Source organism: Littorina saxatilis, linkage group LG5, assembly GCF_037325665.1.
Source record: "Littorina saxatilis isolate snail1 linkage group LG5, US_GU_Lsax_2.0, whole genome shotgun sequence".
Taxonomy (NCBI): domain Eukaryota; kingdom Metazoa; phylum Mollusca; class Gastropoda; order Littorinimorpha; family Littorinidae; genus Littorina; species Littorina saxatilis.
The window spans coordinates 1161300-1186522 of NC_090249.1; the positions used below are offsets into that span (position 1 = coordinate 1161300).

At 40.7% G+C, this 25223-nt stretch overlaps 2 protein-coding genes across 4 annotated transcripts in view; one reads left to right on the forward strand and one right to left on the reverse strand.

Annotated features, from left to right (window-relative positions):
• Positions 1–14211, forward strand: part of LOC138966030 (vasculin-like) — a 28247-nt gene extending 14036 nt beyond the window's left edge. Inside the window, exons 6-12 of the mRNA XM_070338120.1 lie at positions 253–331; positions 4123–4205; positions 7580–7687; positions 8642–8797; positions 10589–10743; positions 11812–11908; positions 12588–14211. Coding sequence (XP_070194221.1) covers positions 253–331; positions 4123–4205; positions 7580–7687; positions 8642–8797; positions 10589–10743; positions 11812–11908; positions 12588–12731 — 822 coding nt within the window. The 3' untranslated portion in view covers positions 12732–14211. The remainder of the gene's footprint in view (positions 1–252; positions 332–4122; positions 4206–7579; positions 7688–8641; positions 8798–10588; positions 10744–11811; positions 11909–12587) is intronic.
• Positions 14212–19819: 5608 nt separating this feature from the next.
• LOC138966029 (kelch-like ECH-associated protein 1) overlaps positions 19820–25223 on the reverse strand; it is a 52986-nt gene continuing 47582 nt past the window's right edge. For all 3 annotated transcript variants that reach the window (XM_070338118.1, XM_070338117.1, XM_070338116.1), the window contains 2 exons: positions 22892–23068; positions 19820–22299 (listed from right to left, as the gene is read on the reverse strand). In XM_070338118.1, coding sequence (XP_070194219.1) covers positions 22160–22299; positions 22892–23068 — 317 coding nt within the window. In that variant the 3' untranslated portion in view covers positions 19820–22159. The remainder of the gene's footprint in view (positions 22300–22891; positions 23069–25223) is intronic.

Genomic DNA, 25223 nt, shown 5'->3' on the forward strand with positions numbered 1-25223 from the left:
TTTTCTTTTCCTTAAATTTAGTCGATTTTAACGGAGGTTACTTCCCTTAGTCTCGGTATGGTTGGCAAAATGTGCCAACAGTTGTTTGGGTGGTGGTGGTAGCGTTCAGCTGATTGCAAGTTTGGGTGGTGGTGGTAGCGTTCAGCTGATTGCAAGCTTTACACTATTCCTTCATTTATCATATCGGTGAATAACAATTGTGTTTAACTTTTCATTTCCTAATGAATTAATTTATGTTGTGTGTGTGTGCAGCCCTCATTGAATGGAACAGATGAAGATGGGGATGCCAGTGCCAAGACCTCCAAGAATCCCAGCAGTGGGGGTGTGTGGGGTAAGTGTAATGCTGTGCTTTGCTTTCAGCCAGTCTATTTCATTCACAATTACCTTTCTCTTCTGTCTTTGCGTTCAGCCAGTCTATTTCATTCACAATTACCTTTCTTTTCTGTCTTTGCGTTCAGCCAGTCTATTTCATTCACAATTACCTTTCTCTTCTGTCTTTGCGTTCAGCCAGTCTATTTCATTCACAATTACCTTTCTCTTCTGTCTTTGCGTTCAGCCAGTCTATTTCATTCACAATTACCTTTCTCTTCTGTCTTTGCGTTCAGCCAGTCTATTTCATTCACAATTACCTTTCTCTTCTGTCTTTGCGTTCAGCCAGTCTATTTCATTCACAATTACCTTTCTCTTCTGTCTTTGCGTTCAGCCAGTCTATTTCATTCACAATTACCTTTCTCTTCTGTCTTTGCGTTCAGCCAGTCTATTTCATTCACAATTACCTTTCTCTTCTGTCTTTGCGTTCAGCCAGTCTATTTCATTCACAATTACCTTTCTCTTCTGTCTTTGCGTTCAGCCAGTCTATTTCATTCACAATTACCTTTCTCTTCTGTCTTTGCGTTCAGCCAGTCTATTTCATTCACAATTACCTTTCTCTTCTGTGTTTGCTTTCAGCCAGTCTATTTCATTCACAATTACCTTTCTCTTCTGTCTTTGCGTTCAGCCAGTCTATTTCATTCACAATTACCTTTCTCTTCTGTCTTTGCGTTCAGCCAGTCTATTTCATTCACAATTACCTTTCTCTTCTGTCTTTGCTTTCAGCCAGTCTATTTCATTCACAATTACCTTTCTCTTCTGTCTTTGCGTTCAGCCAGTCTATTTCATTCACAATTACCTTTCTCTTCTGTCTTTGCGTTCAGCCAGTCTATTTCATTCACAATTACCTTTCTCTTCTGTCTTTGCGTTCAGCCAGTCTATTTCATTCACAATTACCTTTCTTTTCTGTCTTTGCGTTCAGCCAGTCTATTTCATTCACAATTACCTTTCTCTTCTGTCTTTGCGTTCAGCCAGTCTATTTCATTCACAATTACCTTTCTCTTCTGTCTTTGCGTTCAGCCAGTCTATTTCATTCACAATTACCTTTCTCTTCTGTGTTTGCTTTCAGCCAGTCTATTTCATTCACAATTACCTTTCTCTTCTGTCTTTGCGTTCAGCCAGTCTATTTCATTCACAATTACCTTTCTCTTCTGTCTTTGCTTTCAGCCAGTCTATTTCATTCACAATTACCTTTCTCTTCTGTCTTTGCGTTCAGCCAGTCTATTTCATTCACAATTACCTTTCTCTTCTGTCTTTGCGTTCAGCCAGTCTATTTCATTCACAATTACCTTTCTCTTCTGTCTTTGCGTTCAGCCAGTCTATTTCATTCACAATTACCTTTCTCTTCTGTGTTTGCTTTCAGCCAGTCTATTTCATTCACAATTACCTTTCTCTTCTGTCTTTGCGTTCAGCCAGTCTATTTCATTCACAATTACCTTTCTTTTCTGTCTTTGCGTTCAGTCAGTCTATTTCATTCACAATTACCTTTCTCTTCTGTCTTTGCTTTCAGCCAGTCTATTTCATTCACAATTACCTTTCTCTTCTGTCTTTGCGTTCAGCCAGTCTATTTCATTCACAATTACCTTTCTTTTCTGTCTTTGCGTTCAGTCAGTCTATTTCATTCACAATTACCTTTCTCTTCTGTCTTTGCTTTCAGCCAGTCTATTTCATTCACAATTACCTTTCTTTTCTGTCTTTGCGTTCAGCCAGTCTATTTCATTCACAATTACCTTTCTCTTCTGTCTTTGCGTTCAGCCAGTCTATTTCATTCACAATTACCTTTCTCTTCTGTCTTTGCGTTCAGCCAGTCTATTTCATTCACAATTACCTTTCTCTTCTGTCTTTGCTTTCAGCCAGTCTATTTCATTCACAATTACCTTTCTCTTCTGTCTTTGCGTTCAGCCAGTCTATTTCATTCACAATTACCTTTCTCTTCTGTGTTTGCTTTCAGCCAGTCTATTTCATTCACAATTACCTTTCTCTTCTGTCTTTGCGTTCAGCCAGTCTATTTCATTCACAATTACCTTTCTCTTCTGTCTTTGCGTTCAGCCAGTCTATTTCATTCACAATTACCTTTCTCTTCTGTCTTTGCGTTCAGCCAGTCTATTTCATTCACAATTACCTTTCTCTTCTGTCTTTGCTTTCAGCCAGTCTATTTCATTCACAATTACCTTTCTCTTCTGTCTTTGCGTTCAGCCAGTCTATTTCATTCACAATTACCTTTCTTTTCTGTCTTTGCGTTCAGTCAGTCTATTTCATTCACAATTACCTTTCTCTTCTGTCTTTGCTTTCAGCCAGTCTATTTCATTCACAATTACCTTTCTCTTCTGTCTTTGCGTTCAGCCAGTCTATTTCATTCACAATTACCTTTCTTTTCTGTCTTTGCGTTCAGTCAGTCTATTTCATTCACAATTACCTTTCTCTTCTGTCTTTGCTTTCAGCCAGTCTATTTCATTCACAATTACCTTTCTCTTCTGTCTTTGCGTTCAGCCAGTCTATTTCATTCACAATTACCTTTCTCTTCTGTCTTTGCGTTCAGCCAGTCTATTTCATTCACAATTACCTTTCTCTTCTGTCTTTGCGTTCAGCCAGTCTATTTCATTCACAATTACCTTTCTCTTCTGTCTTTGCGTTCAGCCAGTCTATTTCATTCACAATTACCTTTCTCTTCTGTCTTTGCGTTCAGCCAGTCTATTTCATTCACAATTACCTTTCTCTTCTGTCTTTGCGTTCAGCCAGTCTATTTCATTCACAATTACCTTTCTCTTCTGTGTTTGCTTTCAGCCAGTCTATTTCATTCACAATTACCTTTCTCTTCTGTCTTTGCGTTCAGCCAGTCTATTTCATTCACAATTACCTTTCTCTTCTGTCTTTGCGTTCAGCCAGTCTATTTCATTCACAATTACCTTTCTCTTCTGTCTTTGCTTTCAGCCAGTCTATTTCATTCACAATTACCTTTCTCTTCTGTCTTTGCGTTCAGCCAGTCTATTTCATTCACAATTACCTTTCTCTTCCGTCTTTGCGTTCAGCCAGTCTATTTCATTCACAATTACCTTTCTCTTCCGTCTTTGCTTTCAACCAGTCTATTTCATTCACAATTACCTTTCTCTTCTGTCTTTGCGTTCAACCAGTCTATTTCATTCACAATTACCTTTCTCTTCTGCCTTTGCGTTCACTTCAGCCAGTCTATTTCATTCACAATTACCTTTCTCTTCTGTCTTTGCGTTCAGCCAGTCTATTTCATTCACAATTACCTTTCTTTTCTGTCTTTGCGTTCAGCCAGTCTATTTCATTCACAATTACCTTTCTCTTCTGTCTTTGCGTTCAGCCAGTCTATTTCATTCACAATTACCTTTCTCTTCTGTCTTTGCGTTCAGCCAGTCTATTTCATTCACAATTACCTTTCTCTTCTGTCTTTGCGTTCAGCCAGTCTATTTCATTCACAATTACCTTTCTCTTCTGCCTTTCCTATGCTAAGGACTCGACTCAACACTTTTTGTTATCCCCTATATTGAAATAAGAAATAGGTAAAATTGTTTGCTATTGACAGATTTAAAGCATACATTTGTATACGTCACTGTGAATAGCTATGCACACTCCCACAAATTGAGTAATGAGGGGAAATTAGGGTCTTTATTTGTCTTTTGTTAAGTTTGGAGTTAACTTCCAGAAGCTTTTGCTGGCTTTCTTAAATGGGTCAAAAGTGTCGGCAAACTTTCAGCAGTTATATTGTTTCTACCCTCTTTGTTTCAGACAATCCCCCGCGAGCCAAGTTTGAGGATGGGAATGATCTGAAGAACTGTACATCAGGGCTCTACAAGGTTGTGCCAAGCAAGGTAGGGTGTTGGGCATTCTACCGTCATATTCTCTGGCAGAGTATGCCATTTTCTTCTGTCTCTGTCTTGTTCTGTTGCTTGATAAATGTGAATCCTCCTGTCGTACATGTGACTGTTGTGGCTTAAACGCTGTTACTTGTAAGACAGTTCTGTTGCTTGATAAATGTGAATCCTCCTGTCGTACATGTGACTGTTGTAGCTTAAACGCTGTTACCTGTAAGACAGTTCTGTTGCTTGATAAATGTGAATCCTCCTGTCGTACATGTGACTGTTGTAGCTTAAACGCTGTTACTTGTAAGACAGTTCTGTTGCTTGATAAATGTGAATCCTCCTGTCGTACATGTGACTGTTGTAGCTTAAACGCTGTTACCTGTAAGACAGTTCTGTTGCTTGATAAATGTGAATCCTCCTGTCGTACATGTGACTGTTGTAGCTTAAACGCTGTTACTTGTAAGACAGTTCTGTTGCTTGATAAATGTGAATCCTCCTGTCGTACATGTGACTGTTGTAGCTTAAACGCTGTTACTTGTAAGACAGTTCTGTTGCTTGATAAATGTGAATCCTCCTGTCGTACATGTGACTGTTGTGGCTTAAACGCTGTTACCTGTAAGACAGTTCTGTTGCTTGATAAATGTGAATCCTCCTGTCGTACATGTGACTGTTGTAGCTTAAACGCTGTTACCTGTAAGACAGTTCTGTAATACAGTGGAGCTTCCCTTTTGAGATCTGAGAAAATCAAGTCTTAACAAGTCGCGTAAGGCGAAAATACAACATTTAGTCAAGTAGCTGTCGAACTCACAGAATGAAACTGAACGCAATGCAACGCAGCAAGACCGTATACTCGTAGCATCGTCAGTCCACCGCGCACGGCAAAGGCAGTGAAATTGACAGGAAGAGCGGGGTAGTACTTGCGCTGAGAAGGATAGCACGCTTTTCTGTACCTCTCTTTGTTTTAACTTTCTGAGCGTGTTTTTGAGTCACTTGAGAAAAAGTGACTCTATGTAATCGGTCAGTGTTAGTCTGTCCGGCCGGCCGGCCGTCCGTAGACACCACCTTAACGTTGGACTTTTCTCGGAAACTATCAAAGCGATCGGGCTCATATTTTGTTTAGTCGTGACCTCCAATGACCTCTACACTTTAACGATGGTTTCGTTGACCTTTGACCTTTTTCAAGGTCACAGGTCAGCGTCAAAGGAAAAATTAGACATTTTATATCTTTGACAAAGTTCATCGGATGTGATTGAAACTTTGTAGGATTATTCTTTACATCAAAGTATTTACATCTGTAGCCTTTTACGAACGTTATCAGAAAAACAAGGGAGATAACTAGCCTTTTCTGTTCGGCAACACACAACTTAACGTTGGGCTTTTCTCGGAAACTATAAAAGTGACCGGGCTCAAATTTTATGTGAACGTGACTCATTGTGTTGTGAATAGCAATTTCTTCCTGTCCATCTGATGCCTCATATAATATTCAGAACTGCGAAAGTGACTCGATCGAGCGTTTGCTCTTCTTGTTAATCCAAACATATCATATCTATATGTTTTTGGAATCAGGAACCGACAAGGAATAAGCTGAAAGTCTTTTTAAATTGATTTCGAAAATTTATTTTTGATAATATTGTTTATATATTTAATTTTCAGAGCTTGTTTTTAATCCAAATATAACATATTTATATGTTTTTGGAATCAGCAAATGATGGAGAATAAGATGAACGTAAATTTGGATCGTTTTAGAAAAAAATAATTTTTTTTACAATTTTCAGATTTTTAATGACCAAAGTCATGAATTAATTTTTAAGCCACCAAGCTGAAATGCAATACCGAAGTCCGGGCTTCGTCGAAGACTACTTGACCAAAATTTCAACCAATTTGGTTGAAAAATGAGAGCGTGACAGTGCCGCCTCAACTTTCACGAAAAGCCGGATATGACGTCATCAAAGACATTTATCAAAAAAAGGAAAAAAACGTTCGGGGATATCATACCCAGGAACTCTCATGTAAAATGTCATAAAGATCGGTCCAGTAGTTTGGTCTGAATCACTCTACACGCACGCACGCACACACGCACACACACACATACACCACGACCCTCGTTTCGATTCCCCCTCGAAGAATTTTCCTCGAAGAAAAGGAGATGGGGGTAAATTTACAGAGAATGTGAGAAAATCAAATCTTAAAAGGGAGATGGGGGTAAATTTACAGAGGTTATGGACAGAGAATCTGAGAAAATCAAATCTTAAAAGGGAGATGGGGGTAAATTTACAGAGGTTACGGACAGAGAATCTGAGAAAATCAAGTCTTAAAAGGGAGATGGGGGTAAATTTACAGAGGTTATGGACAGAGAATGTGAGAAAATCAAATCTTAAAAGGGAGATGGGGGTAAATTTACAGAGGTTATGGACAGAGAATGTGAGAAAATCAAGTCTTAAAAAGGAGATGGGGGTAAATTTACAGAGGTTATGGACAGAGAATGTGAGAAAATCAAGTCTTAAAAGGGAGATGGGGGTAAATTTACAGAGGTTATGGACAGAGAATGTGAGAAAATCAAATCTTAAAAGGGAGATGGGGGTAAATTTACAGGTTATGGGCAGAGAATGTGAGAAAATCAAATCTTAAAAGGGAGATGGGGGTAAATTTACAGGTTATGGGCAGAGAATGTGAGAAAATCAAGTCTTAAAAAGGAGATGGGGGTAAATTTACAGAGGTTATGGACAGAGAATGTTAGAAAATCAAGTCTTAAAAAGGAGATGGGGGTAAATTTACAGAGGTTATGGACAGAGAATGTGAGAAAATCAAGTCTTAAAAAGGAGATGGGGGTAAATTTACAGAGGTTATGGACAGAGAATGTGAGGAAATCATGTCTTCAAAAGGAGATGGGGGTAAATTTACAGAGGTTATGGACAGAGAATGTGAGAAAATCAAGTCTTAAAAGGGAGATGGGGGTAAATTTACAGAGGTTATGGACAGAGAATGTGAGAAAATCAAATCTTAAAAGGGAGATGGGGGTAAATTTACAGAGGTTATGGACAGAAAATGTGAGAAAATCAAATCTTTAAAGGGAGATGGGGGTAAATTTACAGAGGTTATGGACAGAGAATGTGAGAAAATCAAATCTTAAAAGGGAGATGGGGGTAAATTTACAGAGGTTATGAACAGAGAATGTGAGAAAATCAAATCTTAACAAGGGGGGCTTCACTGTGATGAGTATTCATTCTGGTCTAATACTCTTTACATATTTGGGTATTTCTATAGTTGTGTGGATCAAAAAACCCAGATGTATCGTCTAAATACATAGCTAAAATAATTTTTGATTTATTGATAAGCAGGTTCAGTTTTGGTGCAATTCTCAGCATGTGAAATTGGTTTTGCAGGGTGGAAGTGGAAGCTCACGCAATGGTAGTCGTGACAGCTCACGTGTGAATGGCAGCTTGCGAGACATTTCACCGCTGTCTTCTGTCAAGTCTGGGTCAAGCCGGGAGGTGAGTTCCCTTCCACTGAGCTGGTTCTTCACTGTCACTCTTTACAGGACTTGGTAGATGAAGACAACGCTTCTGTGGCGTTTCTGCTGCAAGAATTTAAGTTGTTTAATGCCACTCATTAGATGCAGACCACTTTCCGCAGAAAGTTCTCTGTTCAGAGGTCTCTCACTACTTCTGGTGTTCTCTGTCCAGAGGTCTCTCACTACTTCTGGTGTTCTCTGTCCAGAGGTCTCTCACTACTTCTGGTGTTCTCTGTCCAGAGGTCTCTCACTACTTCTGGTGAGGTAACTGACCTTTTCAGCAGCAAAATTTAAGCTTAATTTTAAAGTGACCCTATTTGGCAAAGTGACCCATAGCGTGGCAACCAAAATCCATTGGCAATATTTGCGCAGTGAGCGGCTGCTTTCCTACAGATAGGGTAGGGCGAGTGGAAAAGGCACCTTTATTTTCACATGGGTTAGAGAGGATGGGCGCAGTGGCCCAGAGGATAAGACATCGGCTTCTTAATCGGAAGGTCCTGAGTTCAAATCCCTGCCGCGGCTGCCTGGTGGGTTTAGGGAGGAGATTTTCCCGATCTCCCGGGTCAAGTTATGTGCAGACCTGCTAGTGCCTTATCCCCTTTTGTGTGAACACGCAAGCACAAGACCAAATGCGCATAGAAAAGATCCTGTAATCCATGTCGGTTTGGTGGGTTATACAAACACAAAAATCCCCTGCATGTTTCCTCCTGAAAGCGGAGTACGGCTGCCTGAATGGCGGGGTAAAATTGGTCATACATGTAAAAACCCACTCGTGCTAAAAAAACATGAGTGAACGTGGGAGTTTCAGCCCATGGACGAAGAAGAAGACATGGCACTTTAATGTTACCAGTAGTTGCTGCAACTTTCCCTCTAAAAGTATTGTGAGGAAGTCTAGCTTCACGCTCTGAATTGTGGACTTTATTTGGCCGCACAGAGTCCACAGCCGGGCACAACAACACAGGCGGTGGAGATCAGGCGCCCCAAGACGGTGAAAACCACAGGCAGCCAGTTCATCAAGACCCTGCGCAGAGAGAATGGCACGCACAATGGCATCGGCGACTACGATTATCAGGAGAGCAACAACAACCAGGTAAAGAAGTCATTTGGGTGTGGTACATGTTGCCAAGGGGGTTGTATGAATAAAGTTAAACAACCAGGTATGAGTGTCTGGCTGGTCAAAAGACATGTAAGTTGAATAAGGCAGAAGCTGTTCTCTTGTCATGTTATGTAACGGCAGAAGCTGTTCTCTTGTCATGTTATGTAACGGCAGAAGCTGTTCTCTTGTCATGTTATGTAACGGCAGAAGCTGTTCTCTTGTCATGTTATGTAACGGCAGAAGCTGTTCTCTTGTCATGTTATGTAACGGCAGAAGCTGTTCTCTTGTCATGTTTTGTAACGGCAGAAGCTGTTCTCTTGTCATGTTATGTAACGGCAGAAGCTGTTCTCTTGTCATGTTATGTAACGGCAGAAGCTGTTCTCTTGTCATGTTTTGTAACGGCAGCGTGTATGTCACAGTAATCAATAGGTTTTTAGGCATATGAGAATGTAAAATGCACAGTGAGCTTGATCTTGAGTTTGTCATGTGAGGAGAGGATACTTCCTAGCAACAGAGATGCCTAGAATCTTATTCACTTCAATGCTTGTTATTTTCTCTGGTGCCAGGAGATTGTTTCTGCATAACTCTCACTGTCGTAGCACTTGTCTGCATAACTCTCACTTTCGTAGCACATGTCTGCATAACTCTCACTTTCGTAGCACATGTCTGCATAACTCACTTTCGTAGCACATGTCTGCATAACTCTCACTTTCGTAGCACATGTCTGCATAACTCTCACTTTCGTAGCACATGTCTGCATAACTCTCACTTTCGTAGCACATGTCTGCATAACTCTCATTTTCGTAGCACATGTCTGCATAACTCTCACTTTCGTAGCACATGTCTGCATAACTCTCACTTTCGTAGCACATGTCTGCATTTAGAGCACTTACTTCCTTTTGTTTCGCAGAGACCCCCCGCGTGTTAGGGGGAAGAATTTACCCGATGCTCCCCAGCATGTCGTAAGAGGCGACTAACGGATTCTGTTTCTCCTTTTACCCTTGTTAAGTGTTTCTTGTCTAGAATATAGTCAATGTTTGTAAAGATTTTAGTCAAGCAGTATGTAAGAAATGTTAAGTCCTTTGTACTGGAAACTTGCATTCTCCCAGTAAGGTAATATATTGTACTACGACGTTGCAAGCCCCTGGAGCAAATTTTTGATTAGTGCTTTTGTGAATAAGAAACAATTGACAAGTGGCTCTATCCCCCCCCCTCCCCCCCCCCTCCCCCCCCCCCTCCCCCCCCCCCTCCCCCCCCCTCCCCCCCCCCTCCCCCCCCCTCCCCCCCCCTCCCCCCCCCTCCCCCCCCCTCCCCCCCCCTCCCCCCCCCCCCCCCCCCCTCCCCCCCCCTCCCCCCCCCCCCCCCCTCCCTTTCCCCGTCGCGATATAACCTTCGTGGTTGAAAACGACGTTAAACACCAAATAAAGAAAGAAAGAAAGTTTCGCAGAGATGCCTAGGCTTTTTATGTCACTTTCACCAAAGGGGATTACAGTGCCATGAAACTTCGGCTTGTTCCTAGGGTTGTCTCTCTTGATGAAGACGGCTGTATGAAAGTAGAACAGGCTGCAGCTGGGGTGATTTTGAATCAATAAGACTTGAGTACCCAGTTGCCTAGTTTTGTGAATGGTTAATACTGAGTACCAAATTGCATAGTTTTATGAGCCATCTAGTAGAGAATGAAAGATATACTTGAGGTACAGGACTGTGTATTGAATCTGATTGACTTTTAAAATTGTGTATGCATGACCCTTGACTAAACCTGAGATGCATCTGTGGTCTGTGTAGAGGAAGGATGAAGACGAGGAAGATGAGGACGAGGAGGAAGAAGAGGAGGAGGTTGTGCGGAATGGCGTGAGTGACTTGCACCTGGACCACGATCCGGACCAGCCAGCCAATGGCAGCGCCAAGATTCTCTCTAGCTCCATGGAGAAAGAATTCATGTGAGTGGCTTTATGTGTGTATTTTTAAAGATAATGAAAATCAAGACTTATTATTTGCCAGTTCTCATACAAACTTGCAGCGATTTGCAACAAGAAAACACTTATGAAGGCACATGGACACACGCACGCATGCACACTTGCACACAGACACACGTACAAACACACACACGCTCTGAAACTCAATTTCTTCCTCTGACACACTCACACACACACAGACACACACACACACACACACACACACACACCATTCAGATAAGGTACATGTACTACCCAATACTACCCAATACTACCCAATACTACCCACTCTTTGGATATGTCACCAGCTTGCTTGATAGTTGTTGAAGGGGAAGGAGGAAAGGAAATAATGACAATGTTGCTGCCTCAAACGCCCTGCTACGCCATTCTGTCTATCTCATTTTGGTTTTGAGTCTGTCACCAACGCTTGGACAAGAACACCAACAATGAAGGACTAATGACAGAATGATTGACCCTGTGGGGTTGATGACAGAATGATTGACCCTGTGACTTTGATGATTGACCCTGTGGGTTTGATGATTGACCCTGTGGCTTTGATGATTGACCCTGTGGGTTTGATGATTGACCCTGTGGGTTTGATGATTGACCCTGTGGGTTTGATGACAGAATGATTGACCCTGTGGGTTTGATGATGTGTGGACATTGGAGAATCTGATGTGTGAAACATCAGCTACAGCTAACTAGTGAGAGTTGTTTGAGTCAGTTACTGGCAAGATCCGACTTGAAAGGTCCATCACATAAGGTGTCTTTAATCTATCTGTGAAGAGCTGTGTGAACTGGTAGATGCCATGGCAACATGTTGCAGATTGTTCATTTACTTAATATGGGTTTCTAGTTCTGGAACTTTTGGGACCTTTATATTGCTGTTGTATGTTTATGTTGCAGTTCTATACATTTCTCTACCTTTATATTGCTGTTGTATGTTTATGCATGTTTGCAGTTCTATACATTTCTCTACCTTTATATTGCTGTTGTATGTTTATGCATGTTTGCAGTTCTATACATTTCTCTACCTTTATATTGCTGTTGCAGGTTTATGCGCTCTTTGGGTTGGAATCCAAACGAAACGGCAGAGACAGAGGAGATTACAGAAGATGAAAAGAGAGAGTTCTTGAGACTGACAGACAAGGTTAGTTATTGCACTCGCTTTGTGTCTACACCTAGAAGAGTACCAGTTGATTTTGTTTTGTGTGGAAGAGAGCTGCTTTCTATCAGGAAAAATGACTTGTTCTGATACCGTGCATGAGCAGAGCCGTGTTAGAACTATTTTGGATGTTGCAGGGTTAGACTTAGAGTAACACCAAAAAATTGGCTTGGAGCATTTTTGAGTGTGAACTTTGCACCTGCAATTACAGTTGCACAAGTATTGATGTATTATGAATGTAATGAATAATTATGTAAAGCTGAGCTGATTGTCTAATGCTGTATTTTATTCACAGTTTTGACAGGTTCATAAACTTTTTAGGTTGTGTGTGAATGTTACATCTGCAGTCATAGCTGCACACTATACATAAGATTTGTAATTATGAGAAAAAATTTAAACAGCACCCAAGTGCTCCATTGCGCTTTGAGCTTCGAGACACGATGTGTTATTTTCTCTCATCACATATTACATTATTTGTTTTAATTTGTTGTAACTTTTGTGAGGTGAAAAACATGTTTCATTTCAATTTTAGGTTTGTGTGGGTCACTGGGTGTCATGTTTTAATCAGCAAAATGTTGATGACTTTGTATGCATAATAGTTGATACATCTTGGCTAGCAAGGCACCAGTGGACAGTAATTAACGAAAAAACCCATTGTTTTCAGCTGCAGCAGCGCAATGGAAGGAACCGCATTCTGCCCAAGTCGTGGAGCCCCCAACACATGGCGCCAAACAACCCCGCCCAGTCCCGGCCTGAAGTCAACGACACTCTCTCCTCCTCCGACACAGACTCTGACGAGGATTTGTGATGCGATTCTTGCGCCGTTTCTGTCTCATCTTGGTGGATCTTCTGGCTTACACTGTGCACCTCAATAGTGACACACTTTGTGGATTTAGTCTTATTGTGCTGATTACGCAACACCATGTGAGATATGGTGGAAGAACATTGTTGGAACCTAGTGGCAGCTCGTCAGACGGAAAGGAAGGAAGGAGGAAGGGAGGGACTAACTCTCCTCCTCTCTGGTCTTTATTCCAAGCCACGACCGACAGAGGGAGGGGTAGGGCGCCCGCCACTCGCCAATCACGTTTTGCTCTATCTCTCTCCCCCTTCTTTTTGCTCAGTGCTGACGAAAAACTACAAACAAGCAAAACAGTGTGTGAGAAAAAGGGACTCATCAGTGTCAACATGATCTTGCTTATATCGACGATTGTCTGCGGATGGAAGATGGTGGATGTTTTCTACACTACCCCCTTGTGTGTGGATATATTATATATTATGTATTTTTCTTCAGCATCAAACTGCCCAAATGCTTGATGAAGAGACGGCTCTGTGCTTTTCCTTTTTTTTCTTTTGCCAATCGTGCCAGGGAGATGGCGAATTGACATGTGTCCATGAGAATTTTTTATGAGCGGAACACTGGCCGTTTTTTTTAATTTTTTTTTTAATGGCCAAGTGCTGCAGCATACTTGGAACACACACACCGCGTGGTTTGGCCTGCCTCGGGTTGTGTGTAAAACTTTGGCGCAGAGACTTTGCGTTCCATTCGTGTTTGCCGCACGGCTCCCACTGTGCCGATCCCGGGTCAAGTCAGATAACCACAATGCTTCATGATAACGGACTTCGCTGATCGATCAGTCATGATTTTGCTCCATTTCCTCCTTTCTCTCTTTTGGTCTCATTTCATTTTGTGTGTTTTGTGTTGTGCCATGCTCAGATTGGTGTGGATTTTTGGTTTATGGGCGGGCAGGGTTGGGTCCAATGTGTCTTTTTCTCTTGTGTTTCCATCGTCATTTTGGTTGTATGCTGTTTGTGCCTGCATGGTGTAGTTGTCATTCTGTTTGTTCTGTATGCCAATGATGACTGCTTGGGTAATGATGGAAAACCAATGCTAACGGTATTGTTTTGTGGTGAATTGATTGCAAAGCCGAATTCACGTTTGTGGATTTTAATTTCATGTGGATTATGATGGTAACGACTATGCTTACACAACTGGTGTATGATAGCTTTAAGGTCAGCTTTGGTCATGTTATTCTAGATTTGGCTCTGAGTTTTGCTGTGATTTGTATTGTGTGTAGCGTACAAAAAGCAGTGGTATTGTTAAGGAAAGTGACAAAGGGCTCCCCACGGACGCTCAACCTGGACCCCAAACTTCAATTTATAGGGGGTTCTTAGATCCTCTCGGAGGAGCTTTACAGGATCTAAGGCCCCCCCCCAAAAAATAGGTCTGTTTACGGTAACATAGGGTGAAAAAATAGGGTCGGTAGGTCGGCTTTTTTTTTTCCATTTTTTTTATTTTTGTAAAAAAAATTTTCTCCCCTCTCTATGATGTTTCACAGTTCATTTCTTCTCATCAATCCCTGTTTTTGCCCAACATAACTATAAACAGTACTTTGAGCTTACCTCCCTTCTGTCGTCTGCTGTTTGAGCGCAAACAGCTCTATTTTGGATGCGGTTTTTTTTTTTCAGACGATCAAAAAAAAAAGATTAGGGTCGGGCCTAAAAACTAGGGTCGGTCGGGTTACCGTAAACAGACCTATTTTTTTTTTGGCCTAAAGACAAGGAGGTTTATACTTTTGCAAGAAACATTCCCCGCAGACACACGTATACCCCATGTCAAAGTCATGCAGACTTTTTGAAACTCTCAACTCTTTACGAAAACATTATGGTCATGTGGGTTAGATTCGCCTCCATAAAAATGTGTCAGTACAGATACTGATGGTACGCATGATACCGGATATGAAGTGTGCCCCGGCACCTGCTCGTTGCACGTTTAGGTCGTCTTAGGCCCCCAACTATGAAATTGTAGTATATTTTTTGGACTTCCAGTGTGTGTAGGACGCAGGCACGCAGAGTTTGGGGAGCCCTGCGACATGTGTATTACAAAAGATTGGGGGGGGGGGGGGGGGGGGGGGGGGGGGGCTGTTTTCACAGAAAATATTATTTTTAAGATTTTGTATACAGGAATTTTGGTAGAGAAAATTCTTTCCCATATCTGAAGCAGAGAAAAGCCAAAATGATTAGTTTTGGTCATATCTCACCAGATGGTGGTTTGAAGTTGGGGGGGTGTTAAGTATAGAAGCGGAAATTTGTTTTCTCTTTTTTTTGGCAAATAGATGTTGATTGGTACATTTGTCTTTTGTTCAATTTGGTCATTCATATTGTATTTCTTTAAGTTCATTTTTCTCTTTAGTTTTCTACAGTAACACATTTGGTACTGTCAACTCTTTTCTTTTTACAGGAAAAGGGAGAATACACAAAATTATGCTAATATTACATGTACTGCCAAATGGAAGTAGTTCATTGGGCCAAGAATACAGTACATAACTTTGTTTTATAATGAGTAATCATTTCTGCAAATAATGCAAGAAAGTTTTGCTAGATAGATGAACATAACAATGCAACTTGCAGGTCTGTTTTCACTTTCATAACTTTATAGATTACGGCATTAATGTGTTTGCCCAAGTGGAATATGACGGCAAATTAAAAAATGTCCTTTCGGTTTCATTAACCACAATTCTTGTATGTGCTGTGCTTTTATGTCCATTACATTGTCATCACAAAGCTGTTAAGAAATTGTGTCATTTGATTCTGATTCCAGATTCAGTAATTTATGTGTGATTTTATGCATATCAGGGAAGTTTCAGTTTACGATTCCTTGGTGAAGTAGACAGGAATAAGTCCGGGGGAAAAAAATGAGTTCCCGAATCAGATGGAATCGATTATTTAGAACAGAAGTTTCTTCTGCAGTATTTTTTGTGTTTGAATGCAAGACATGACTTTATTTCAGATCTGTGTATTTTAGTCAGATCAAACTTTAAAGGAATGCGCTCTGCTTTCTGGGTTAACATGTGTATGCATCTCGCACAACTGTTACGCTTCAGAACTCAGTTGCTAAGTTTAGTCAAATGCATTCTAATCGGAATATTTGTTTCCTTTTATTTCTATTGTTTTTGGTTGTGTCAGTCCATTGTACCATGAGAGTGGAGTGGATATTTGTCATTGTGCTCCAAAGGTTATTTGTTCAGAGGAGACTGACCCGGGATAATCTCACTACACAAAGATGGCAGAGAAGGAGAATTTATCTATCATTTACTTTATCTGTATGGCTGCAGAGAGCAGCCTGGGATACTTACGGGGCCCTGCAGTTTGCAGGCCAAGGGTGCCAGAACTGTGTGTGAATTGATTGAAACTTTTGAAACAGAACGACGTGGAAAAAAGGTAAAACTGTTTTAATGAGTAAAAGAAAAAATAAAATCAATATATTTTTTTGCTTAGCATTTACGAATAATCCTGGCAGTGTCTGTTGAGAATGTCATTGCAGAGTAAAAAGTGCATTTTGAACACCTGTGATCTTGCGTGTTGATTCTCTCTGTGTGTGCATATCTTTCTTTCCCCCTCATTAAAAAAGGATTGGACTCATACAAACATGCTTCAAACACAAAACATGCTTTAAGAACACACTAAGGAGAACATTGCACCAACTTTATTGTTCACAAACTCCATTCATTCAACAGTTTATCAAACTTTCACTCTTACATGTTTGTATGCAGTGTTTGTGTACAAGGTTTTAACATAGTAGGTATGGTTTACTTTACATGCTCTCCATGAGTCTGAAGTTTGACAAAGGAATCCCCAGTCATCAACTAGAATTAATTTGTGCCTCTGTTAAGTAATTCATTTTAGTTAAGCTCTATGTGTGAAGATTGTTACTTTACTTTTGATTCACAAAGGAAAGATGGTAATGAGATTAAGGATTTACATGTATGATTTTATATCAATGGAATTCACTGTACTGGGGGGTACAACAAACACATATCTGCTTTTGTTGTCGCTTGTGTTGGTGTGTACCGTGGATGGATATACTGTATTACCAGCCCACTTTCACTCGTTTTAGTGTATAATTGAAACTCAACTAATGTCAAGATTAAAACAATGGACTAGAGTACAAACTTCATTAGATTTAGAACAGAAACCCATGAATTAAACTACATTGGTTTCAGAATAGATCTTGCAAACAGCATTCACTCCAACCTTATCACAAATATAAAGATATGCTAGCAAGCACAACATACTGGCCATCAGATTTGGCAAGACAAAGTAACACACAAATTATGAGGAAAGCCAGCACACACAAAAATAAGGGGAAGACGATCCACACAAACAACAGATTTTCTCCAGACGACTCCATTACCCACCTTAAAATGGAAATTGATTTTCAGAAATTGAAAAAGGGGTGTTTTTCTGCAGTTGTAACTGTAACTGTTACCATTACTCTGAACATGAAGGTAGCATACAGACTTTGATGCCATTACTCTGATCATGAAGGTAGCATACAGACTTTGATGCCATTACTCTGATCATGAAGGTAGCATACAGACTTTGATGCCATTACTCTGATCATGAAGGTAGCATGCAGACTTTGATGCCATTACTCTGATCATGAAGGTAGCATGCAGACTTTGATGCAATTACTCTGATCATGAAGGTAGCATACAGACTTTGATGCCATTACTCTGATCATGAAGGTAGCATGCAGACTTTGATGCCATTACTCTGATCATGAAGGTAGCATACAGACTTTGATGCCATTACTCTGATCATGAAGGTAGCATACAGACTTTGATGCCATTACTCTGATCATGAAGGTAGCATGCAGACTTTGATGCCATTACTCTGATCATGAAGGTAGCATACAGACTTTGATGCCATTACTCTGATCATGAAGGTAGCATGCAGACTTTGAGGAGGTCTAGGACACAAATCGTGCATTTTGTTAAGAAAGGAACAAAGCACTATAACGGCAAAGGATGTCGCATAACCATGCTTGGTGGTAGGGGACCGAGATGTTAGAAAACTCGACTGCTCTCGGGCCAGCTTTATGAGGGTGATGCCCATCTCGTCCCCCTCCCTGCCTTGGCCTTCCCCCCGCCCTAAATAGGGTCAGGTACCCATTTCTAGCTGGGTAGACTGGAGAGCGCTCAGGGGGAAAAAAACCCGGGTATTTGTATTCCCGGATGGGAGACGAATTAACACACAACCTCCAGCGTGAGGCAAGCGCTCTGACCACTGTGTCAATTCAAAGTCTCTTGCACAAATCACACGGTCACATAATAATGAGCACCATAGCATGTTTAGGAGCTGAATAGTTTAATGGATGATGTAGTTCTTTACAATATATTAGCAGTAAAACTTGCCAGGGATTGAAAAGAAAGGGGGTCAACTCTTTATCTTCCTGTCAATTCACATGTCGGGAACAAACGAGGACTGAAGGAGAAATTATCGTGGTACCTTTGTTTTCTTTCTACACAAGAACAGAACAGTATTGGAACGAAGCTACAGAAAATTCCATTTAACACTCACGGAACGGACGTGCAAATAAATTGATATGATTTCAACGCTAGCGTTTGAGCAAGCATAATTATTCTTGGCACAACCAATAGGTGTACTGTGGTTATCAAACCGTTGGCACTGACATACGAAAGAGATGTGACTGGAAATGTTTTGTTTTGTTTTTTGACATACCAGAAAAACAAGATTGACAAGCTAAGACACAAACTCACCATACACTAAAAATTTAAAATAAAATGATCAATATTCTAGTAACTATACCAGAAAAAATTATTCATACCTTCTTTCTTTGCCCCATCAAATCTGAAGACTTACATAACTTCAAACAATACCAAACAGCAACACTTAATTGCATTATCTACTGTTAATGTAGGCATCCTTAAACTCCCAATGACAAACAGTCATCTATCTCTTGTAAGGTTGTGAGAAACAAAGGGACGTAAGCGCTCTAAATGTATACCACATGTACAATAGAGTAGCGTAAGTGAGAGTTATGCCGAACCAATCACCTGGTACCTGAGAAAATAACACGCATTTGAATGAACAAGCGACTTTCGTCCTCAAAAAAGGATGATCGCTGCAAATTCTATATTTCTCTTGTTAACCTGTCTGGTAACTCTTGGCAGGAGAAGAACAGCATCTTTGTACAGTGCAATACCTCTCATTTTGCTAGTGTTTCAGATTGTCTGTCCATATTTGTAAATGCACCCAATTTTAACTTTTAAGACAACCTCCCTTCTCGGATTTGTTTTCTCAGATTTTCAGACTGCACTGACCTTAACTGAGTGATGTAATCAACTAGAAATTGGACGAAACGCACATCTAACACAAACAAAGCTGAGGTAAAAAAACCAATACCAACATGCAACCTGTTGGTTTGTAATATCATTCACAGTTTGAGGTAAATGTATGCATTTCTTTTTTACAAAGACATCAAAGATTCCCACACATTTAAGAAAACTAATCAAAGAATTTCCCAACAAGTAAACATGTAAAATATTCCTTTTATCCGTGGCACTGTTTACAAGCTCCTAAAACAATGCAGCATGATCATGAGAACTTGTATTTTCTGTCATTTCAGCAAAGTGCATAAACTGTGAGGTACTTTAAGCTGAATACAAGTGAGTGTGTAGTTATTTGCACAACTGACTTCAAGAGTTAACAACCAGCTGTTGAACTGGTAAAATAAAGCACTCAACATTATTAAAAAACTGTTGGGCTAATGATGTACAACTAAACCCTAACTAGAAGCTCATATTTTAGATCAGAGGGTATTTCTCTTCAGCAAGCAGATTGACTGATAATCCAAACAAACTTGTCACATAAGCTTACAGACTCATCTCCAGTTTATATGTACATGTAGTTCAACAAAATTATAATTTTACAAGTACATGTATGCAAATTGCGATATTTTCCATGCATTTTTATCCCTTTTTATTAAAACAAAAACACAGAAAAGGGGTGGGTGGGGGGGGTGGGGGGCTGAATAATGTATGATCTATAAGCTACATTCACTGATCTCTGCTCCAATTCAAACATAAACACAAGCTGATTCACAAATGAAATTCAGTTGAATATGGAAAAGTTCAAAAACGTTGATTACAATCAAGTCCATTCTGAAAAATCCACACTATTCATGAAAGACTGTGGTAACACATGTATACATATCCATCTGCACTGAAACATCCATCCGCACTGAAACACATGTACACATATTATCTGCACTGTCTATCCGTCAAAACTCATAAGCAGTGTCAAGCACGATTGCGCACAAAGATGTCATAGCATGAAGCATGACAATAGGCCTGATCAAAGTCAAGAGATTTGATATTGCAGTCAATGCCAACACATTTCTTTTTTATTTCTTTCCCGAAGCCTGAAGTTCACATGAATTTGTATTTTCTGTTTTCTAACTCATGTTCTACTGCATTTTTGCAAACATGTGTCAGAAATTTAGTCTGTAGCACCCGAAGTAAGACTGCCCTAGAAATATCCCAAGCACACAAAGTGTCAATTTACAAAGGAATCATGTGATGTTTTTTTTTCTTTCTTGTATTACAAACTTGAATGTTTTGTTTTGGTTTGATGATTTTTGGACTGAAGGCGAACTGTGAGGTATGATTTCTGCACAGACATAACTTGTGCAACACGTAAACTCTCACTGTTTATGTACAAACTCCTTCTGTATAACCACGTCTGATAGTGCATGTCTTGCACATCAGTTAGAGGAAGGGAATGTGGTCTTCTTCGGTATTGTCAGTTACCATCTTGGATATGATGATGCAAGATGACGTTTTCTGCAACTCTTGCACATATTGACCTGTTCTTGAGTGGCTTGAAGTGTTCTGAATCAAAATCACTGTAGTTCTGTTATAAAACCATTTCTGCATTGTCTTTTACCATCTTGGATATGATGATGCAAGATGACGTTTTCTGCAACTCTGGCACATATTGACCGTAGTCCTGTTCTTGAATGGCTTGAAGTTTTCTGAATCAAAATCACTAGTTCTGTTTATGAAACCATTACTAGAGTTTAAAAACTTGAGCCGCTTGAAGTTTTACATATCAAAATAACCATAGTTGTGTTCTGAAACCATTCTTGGAGTTAAAAAACTTGAGTGGCTTGAAGTTTTACATATCAAAATCACCATAGTTGTGTTCTGAAACCATTCTTGGAGTTAAAAAAACTTCAGTGGCTTGAAGTTTTACATATCAAAATCACCATAGTTGTGTTCTGAAACCATTCTTGGAGTTAAAAAACTTGAGTGGCTTGAAGTTTTACATATCAAAATCACAGTAGTTCTGTTTCAAAACCATTTCTGGAGTTAAAACCTTGAGCTGGTGGAAGTTTTCCATGTCAAAATCACTGTTGAATGTTACCACAGGCGCAAACTCATGGAATCCTCTCACAGTTTTCTACATGACACTTCAACGTAGCAACATTTCAGAAAGAAGACCAGTGTCCTGCTCTCTGTGGAAGAAAACCTCTTTAGTCAATGTCAGAACCGAAGCAAACGCCACCAGATGTTCAAATAATCGTCTACTCTCTGTCACGGAATAATTATAATTCACAGTCACAGAATAATCATGACAATTCACAGTCGTATTATTTATTCATTAACCATAACTGGAAGGCGACAACCAGAAGATGTTGACTTTTTTTCACCCTTTTTACATTAAAGTTAAGTTTGTTTTTTTACTGTGTTCGCAACAATCCTTTTAATCAAGCCATCGGAGATGAATCCAGCCCCCCCTCCCCCCACCCCGCGGGTTAGGGGGAAGAATTTACCCGATGCTCCCCAGCATGTCGTAAGAGGCGACTTACAGATTCTGTTTCTCTTTTTACCCTTGTTAAGTGTTTCTTGTATAGAATATAGTCAATTTTTGTAAAGATTTTAGTCAAGCAGTATGTAAGAAATGTTAAGTCCTTTGTACTGGAAACTTGCATTCTCCTAATAAGGTAATACATTGTACTACGTTGCAAGCCCCTGGAGCAAATTTTTGATAAGTGCTTTTGTGAACAAGAAACAATTGACAAGTGGCTCTATCCCATCTGCCCCCTTTCCCCGTCGCGATATAACCTTCGTGGTTGAAAACGACGTTAAACACCAAATAAAGAAAAGAAATAAAGAAATCCAGCACCACGTAGGTCACGGGAAACGTGGGGTACAGACTTCATGCAGGTTCAAGCCATGAAAGGAACAGCAAGTACTGGATCCACATCCACTCAATGGATAGCGATGTTGACACTCGTTTCGGGATTTGAAGTGTCTGGTATTTATATTTCACAGTTGTAGAATACTAATTTACAGCCACAGAAAGGTCATCGTAGAAGTTGCTGCCACAGTAGAGCTCAGTTTGTTTGTGAAGGTCTAGAGTTGCCTATCGCTATCTGAGTGGAGGTTCCGCCCCAACGGCTACTCCGTGGCCACTGCGGCCGCACGGCATGTTGGTCACTTCTGTCCATTCGTTTGTCTCCGGGTTGTACATCTCCACTGAGGTCAGGAAGTCGGTGCCGTCATAGCCACCTGTCACAAATCACTGATATTGTCATTACATGAAGAAAAAAAAGCATGCATGCTCTCCACTGAATTGAAGAGACAGAAATGTAGAAAGTACAACCACACAGTTATGAACATTAAAGCGCACACACCACACACACATGCACACACACATACACAACACATGCACACACACACACACACACACACACACACACACGCACGCATGCATGCACGCACACACACATACACACACACATGCCAGAGAAAACCTTGAGGGCCATAACCTTTACAAAGTTTTTTGTGTAAAGATTAGAACTTCCATTCACTGCCTTTTTTCTTTCTCATTCACAATCCCAGGTTAATTGAATTGTAGGCAATTGTCCCTCCCCCCACCCCCCAAACAATAAAACTCAAAGTAGAGGCCAAATAAACACCACAATGTCTTAACAACGGACAGCTGCATTTTCTGAAAGACGAGCATTTTTTGGCTAAACGCTACACTGAGCTCAAACTCTTTATAGCAGTTGAACTTGACAGAATTGTTACTATCAATGATGATGATGCTGAGATAACTGAATGGTTTCAGCACATGAAAACCAGGCTCCCTGAGACTTACCCAGAGCGTAGAGCCGATTGCAGATGACGGCGACACTGAGGGCCGACCGAGGGCTGTTCATGGGTGACACAAACTCCCAGCAGTCCTTGTCCAGGCTGTAACGCTCCACCGAACGCAGCTGACACGTGCTGTCATAGCCGCCCACTGCGTAGACGTTCGATTCCATTGATATCACACCTGCAGCAACAAAAAACAAAGATCAGTTATACACTATACTTTGTTGCCCAAGGTTGGGAATTCATCCTGATGTCATTAAAAAGGCACCCATTGAAATCAGGCGCACCAAGGGGAGATAATTGAAATCAGGCGCACCAAGGGGAGATAGCTCAGTCAGTAGTGGCGCTGGCTTGAAACCAGTTGTCGCTAACAGCGTGGGTTCGACCCCCATGTTCGGCAAGGGATTTATTTTTCAGTCAACTTTGTGCAGTCTCTCCTCAGTGTCAGAACAGCCCTGTGTGCACATAATGCAAGATAAAGATACCACTCTCACAGTGAAAGTCTCAGGGCTTGGAAACATTAATACGCAAGATAAAGATACCACTCTCACAGTGAAAGTCTCAGGGCTTGGAAACATTAATACGCAAGATAAAGATACCACTCTCACAGTGAAAGTCTCAGGGCTTGGAAACATTAATACGCGCATGCAGAAAAATAAAATAAAATTGGGAATGCGCCGTACTGTATGGCAGCTCGCTTTCTCCAGTGAGAAAGCAGCCCCAATTTGCATGAGGGTAACCTCACAGGATCATATGATACCAATAACAATCCCACCCAAACATACACATGTATCAAAAAGAATCAACGAAATAAATCTAAACAATTGCTCAAAACAATCGGCATAACCACTCTACTGCAGATTATAATGCAACTAAGATAAGTCCTCTGAGTAAGCACCCCCCTGACACAGAAACAATCACAAAATTGAACATCCTATCATAAATCTCAGCTTTTCTCTTTGCTGTGACAAGCAGCAATGTGGAAACATCATCCACAGAAACAAACCCCCCCAAAAATGAAAGAAAAACTACCAGTAGCTTGCAGAGTTGTAACATAAAAAAATGGGTGAAGCAGGAAAAGAGGAAAACAGTACATCCTGTGCAACAAGTCAGCATAACAGTGGCAGTCATCAGAATAGCAATAGACTCACAAAATCACAATCACACTTTTGGATGCTTCATCTGAACAATTTTCACAAGAAAGAACAAAAACCAAAACAAACCCTGAAGCATAATGAAAACATAAGAAAATAAAAATAAATAAAACAGAACAGAATAAAAATGAAATGAAAGAAAATAAAAACATTAATAAATTGCAAAGTCATTCTAATATAAAAACACTGTGCTGCCTGAGATTACGGCACAACTAAAGCAGGTCAAGTGATTTGCCTACTCTCTCAATTCAGTTTGAAAAAGCAACAGTTGCAGAACATAAAAATCAAACTTTTAGGCGACATGTACCCCAATAAAAAATAAAAAGGTCTGCCTCATCCTCTTATAAACCTTGTGATTCCTGAATTAATGGCACAACCAAAGCAGGTCAAGCGATTCCTCCACTCTCTCAATTCAATTCGAATTTCTGCTGTGTCATAGTGCACGGCCCATGGGAGATGGGCATATAGGGCTTTCTCTGTTACAGTTTGTGTGGTTCATAAAATGTCCACCTGCCATAAAAGCTACGACTATTAAAGGGATTTAAATGCCCCGTGCTTTTGATAGGAGAAGAGTTTGGATGAAAGTGAGACAGCAGAAAAAGCAAAACAGTAAACATAGGCACACACCTCTGTGCATGTGCAAGCTGACAGACAGCCAAACAGACATACACACACAGGCTAGGTAGCTGCCAGACAGCCAAACAGACACACACACACAGGCTAGGTAGCTGCCAGACAGCCAAACAGACACACACACACAGGCTAGGTAGCTGCCAGACAGCCAAACAGACACACACACACAGGCTAGGTAGCTGCCAGACAGCCAAACAGACACACACACACAGGCTAGGTAGCTGACAGACAGCCAAACAGACACACACACACAGGCTAGGTAGCTGCCAGACATCCAAACAGTCACACACACACAGGCTAGGTAGCTGCCAGACAGCCAAACAGACACACACACACAGGCTAGGTAGCTGACAGACAGCCAAACAGACACACACACACAGGCTAGGTAGCTGACAGACAGCCAAACAGACACACACACACAGGCTAGGTAGCTGCCAGACAGCCAAACACACACACACAGGCTAGGTAGCTGACAGACAGCCAAACAGACACACACACACAGGCTAGGTAGCTGCCAGACATCCAAACAGTCACACACACACACAGGCT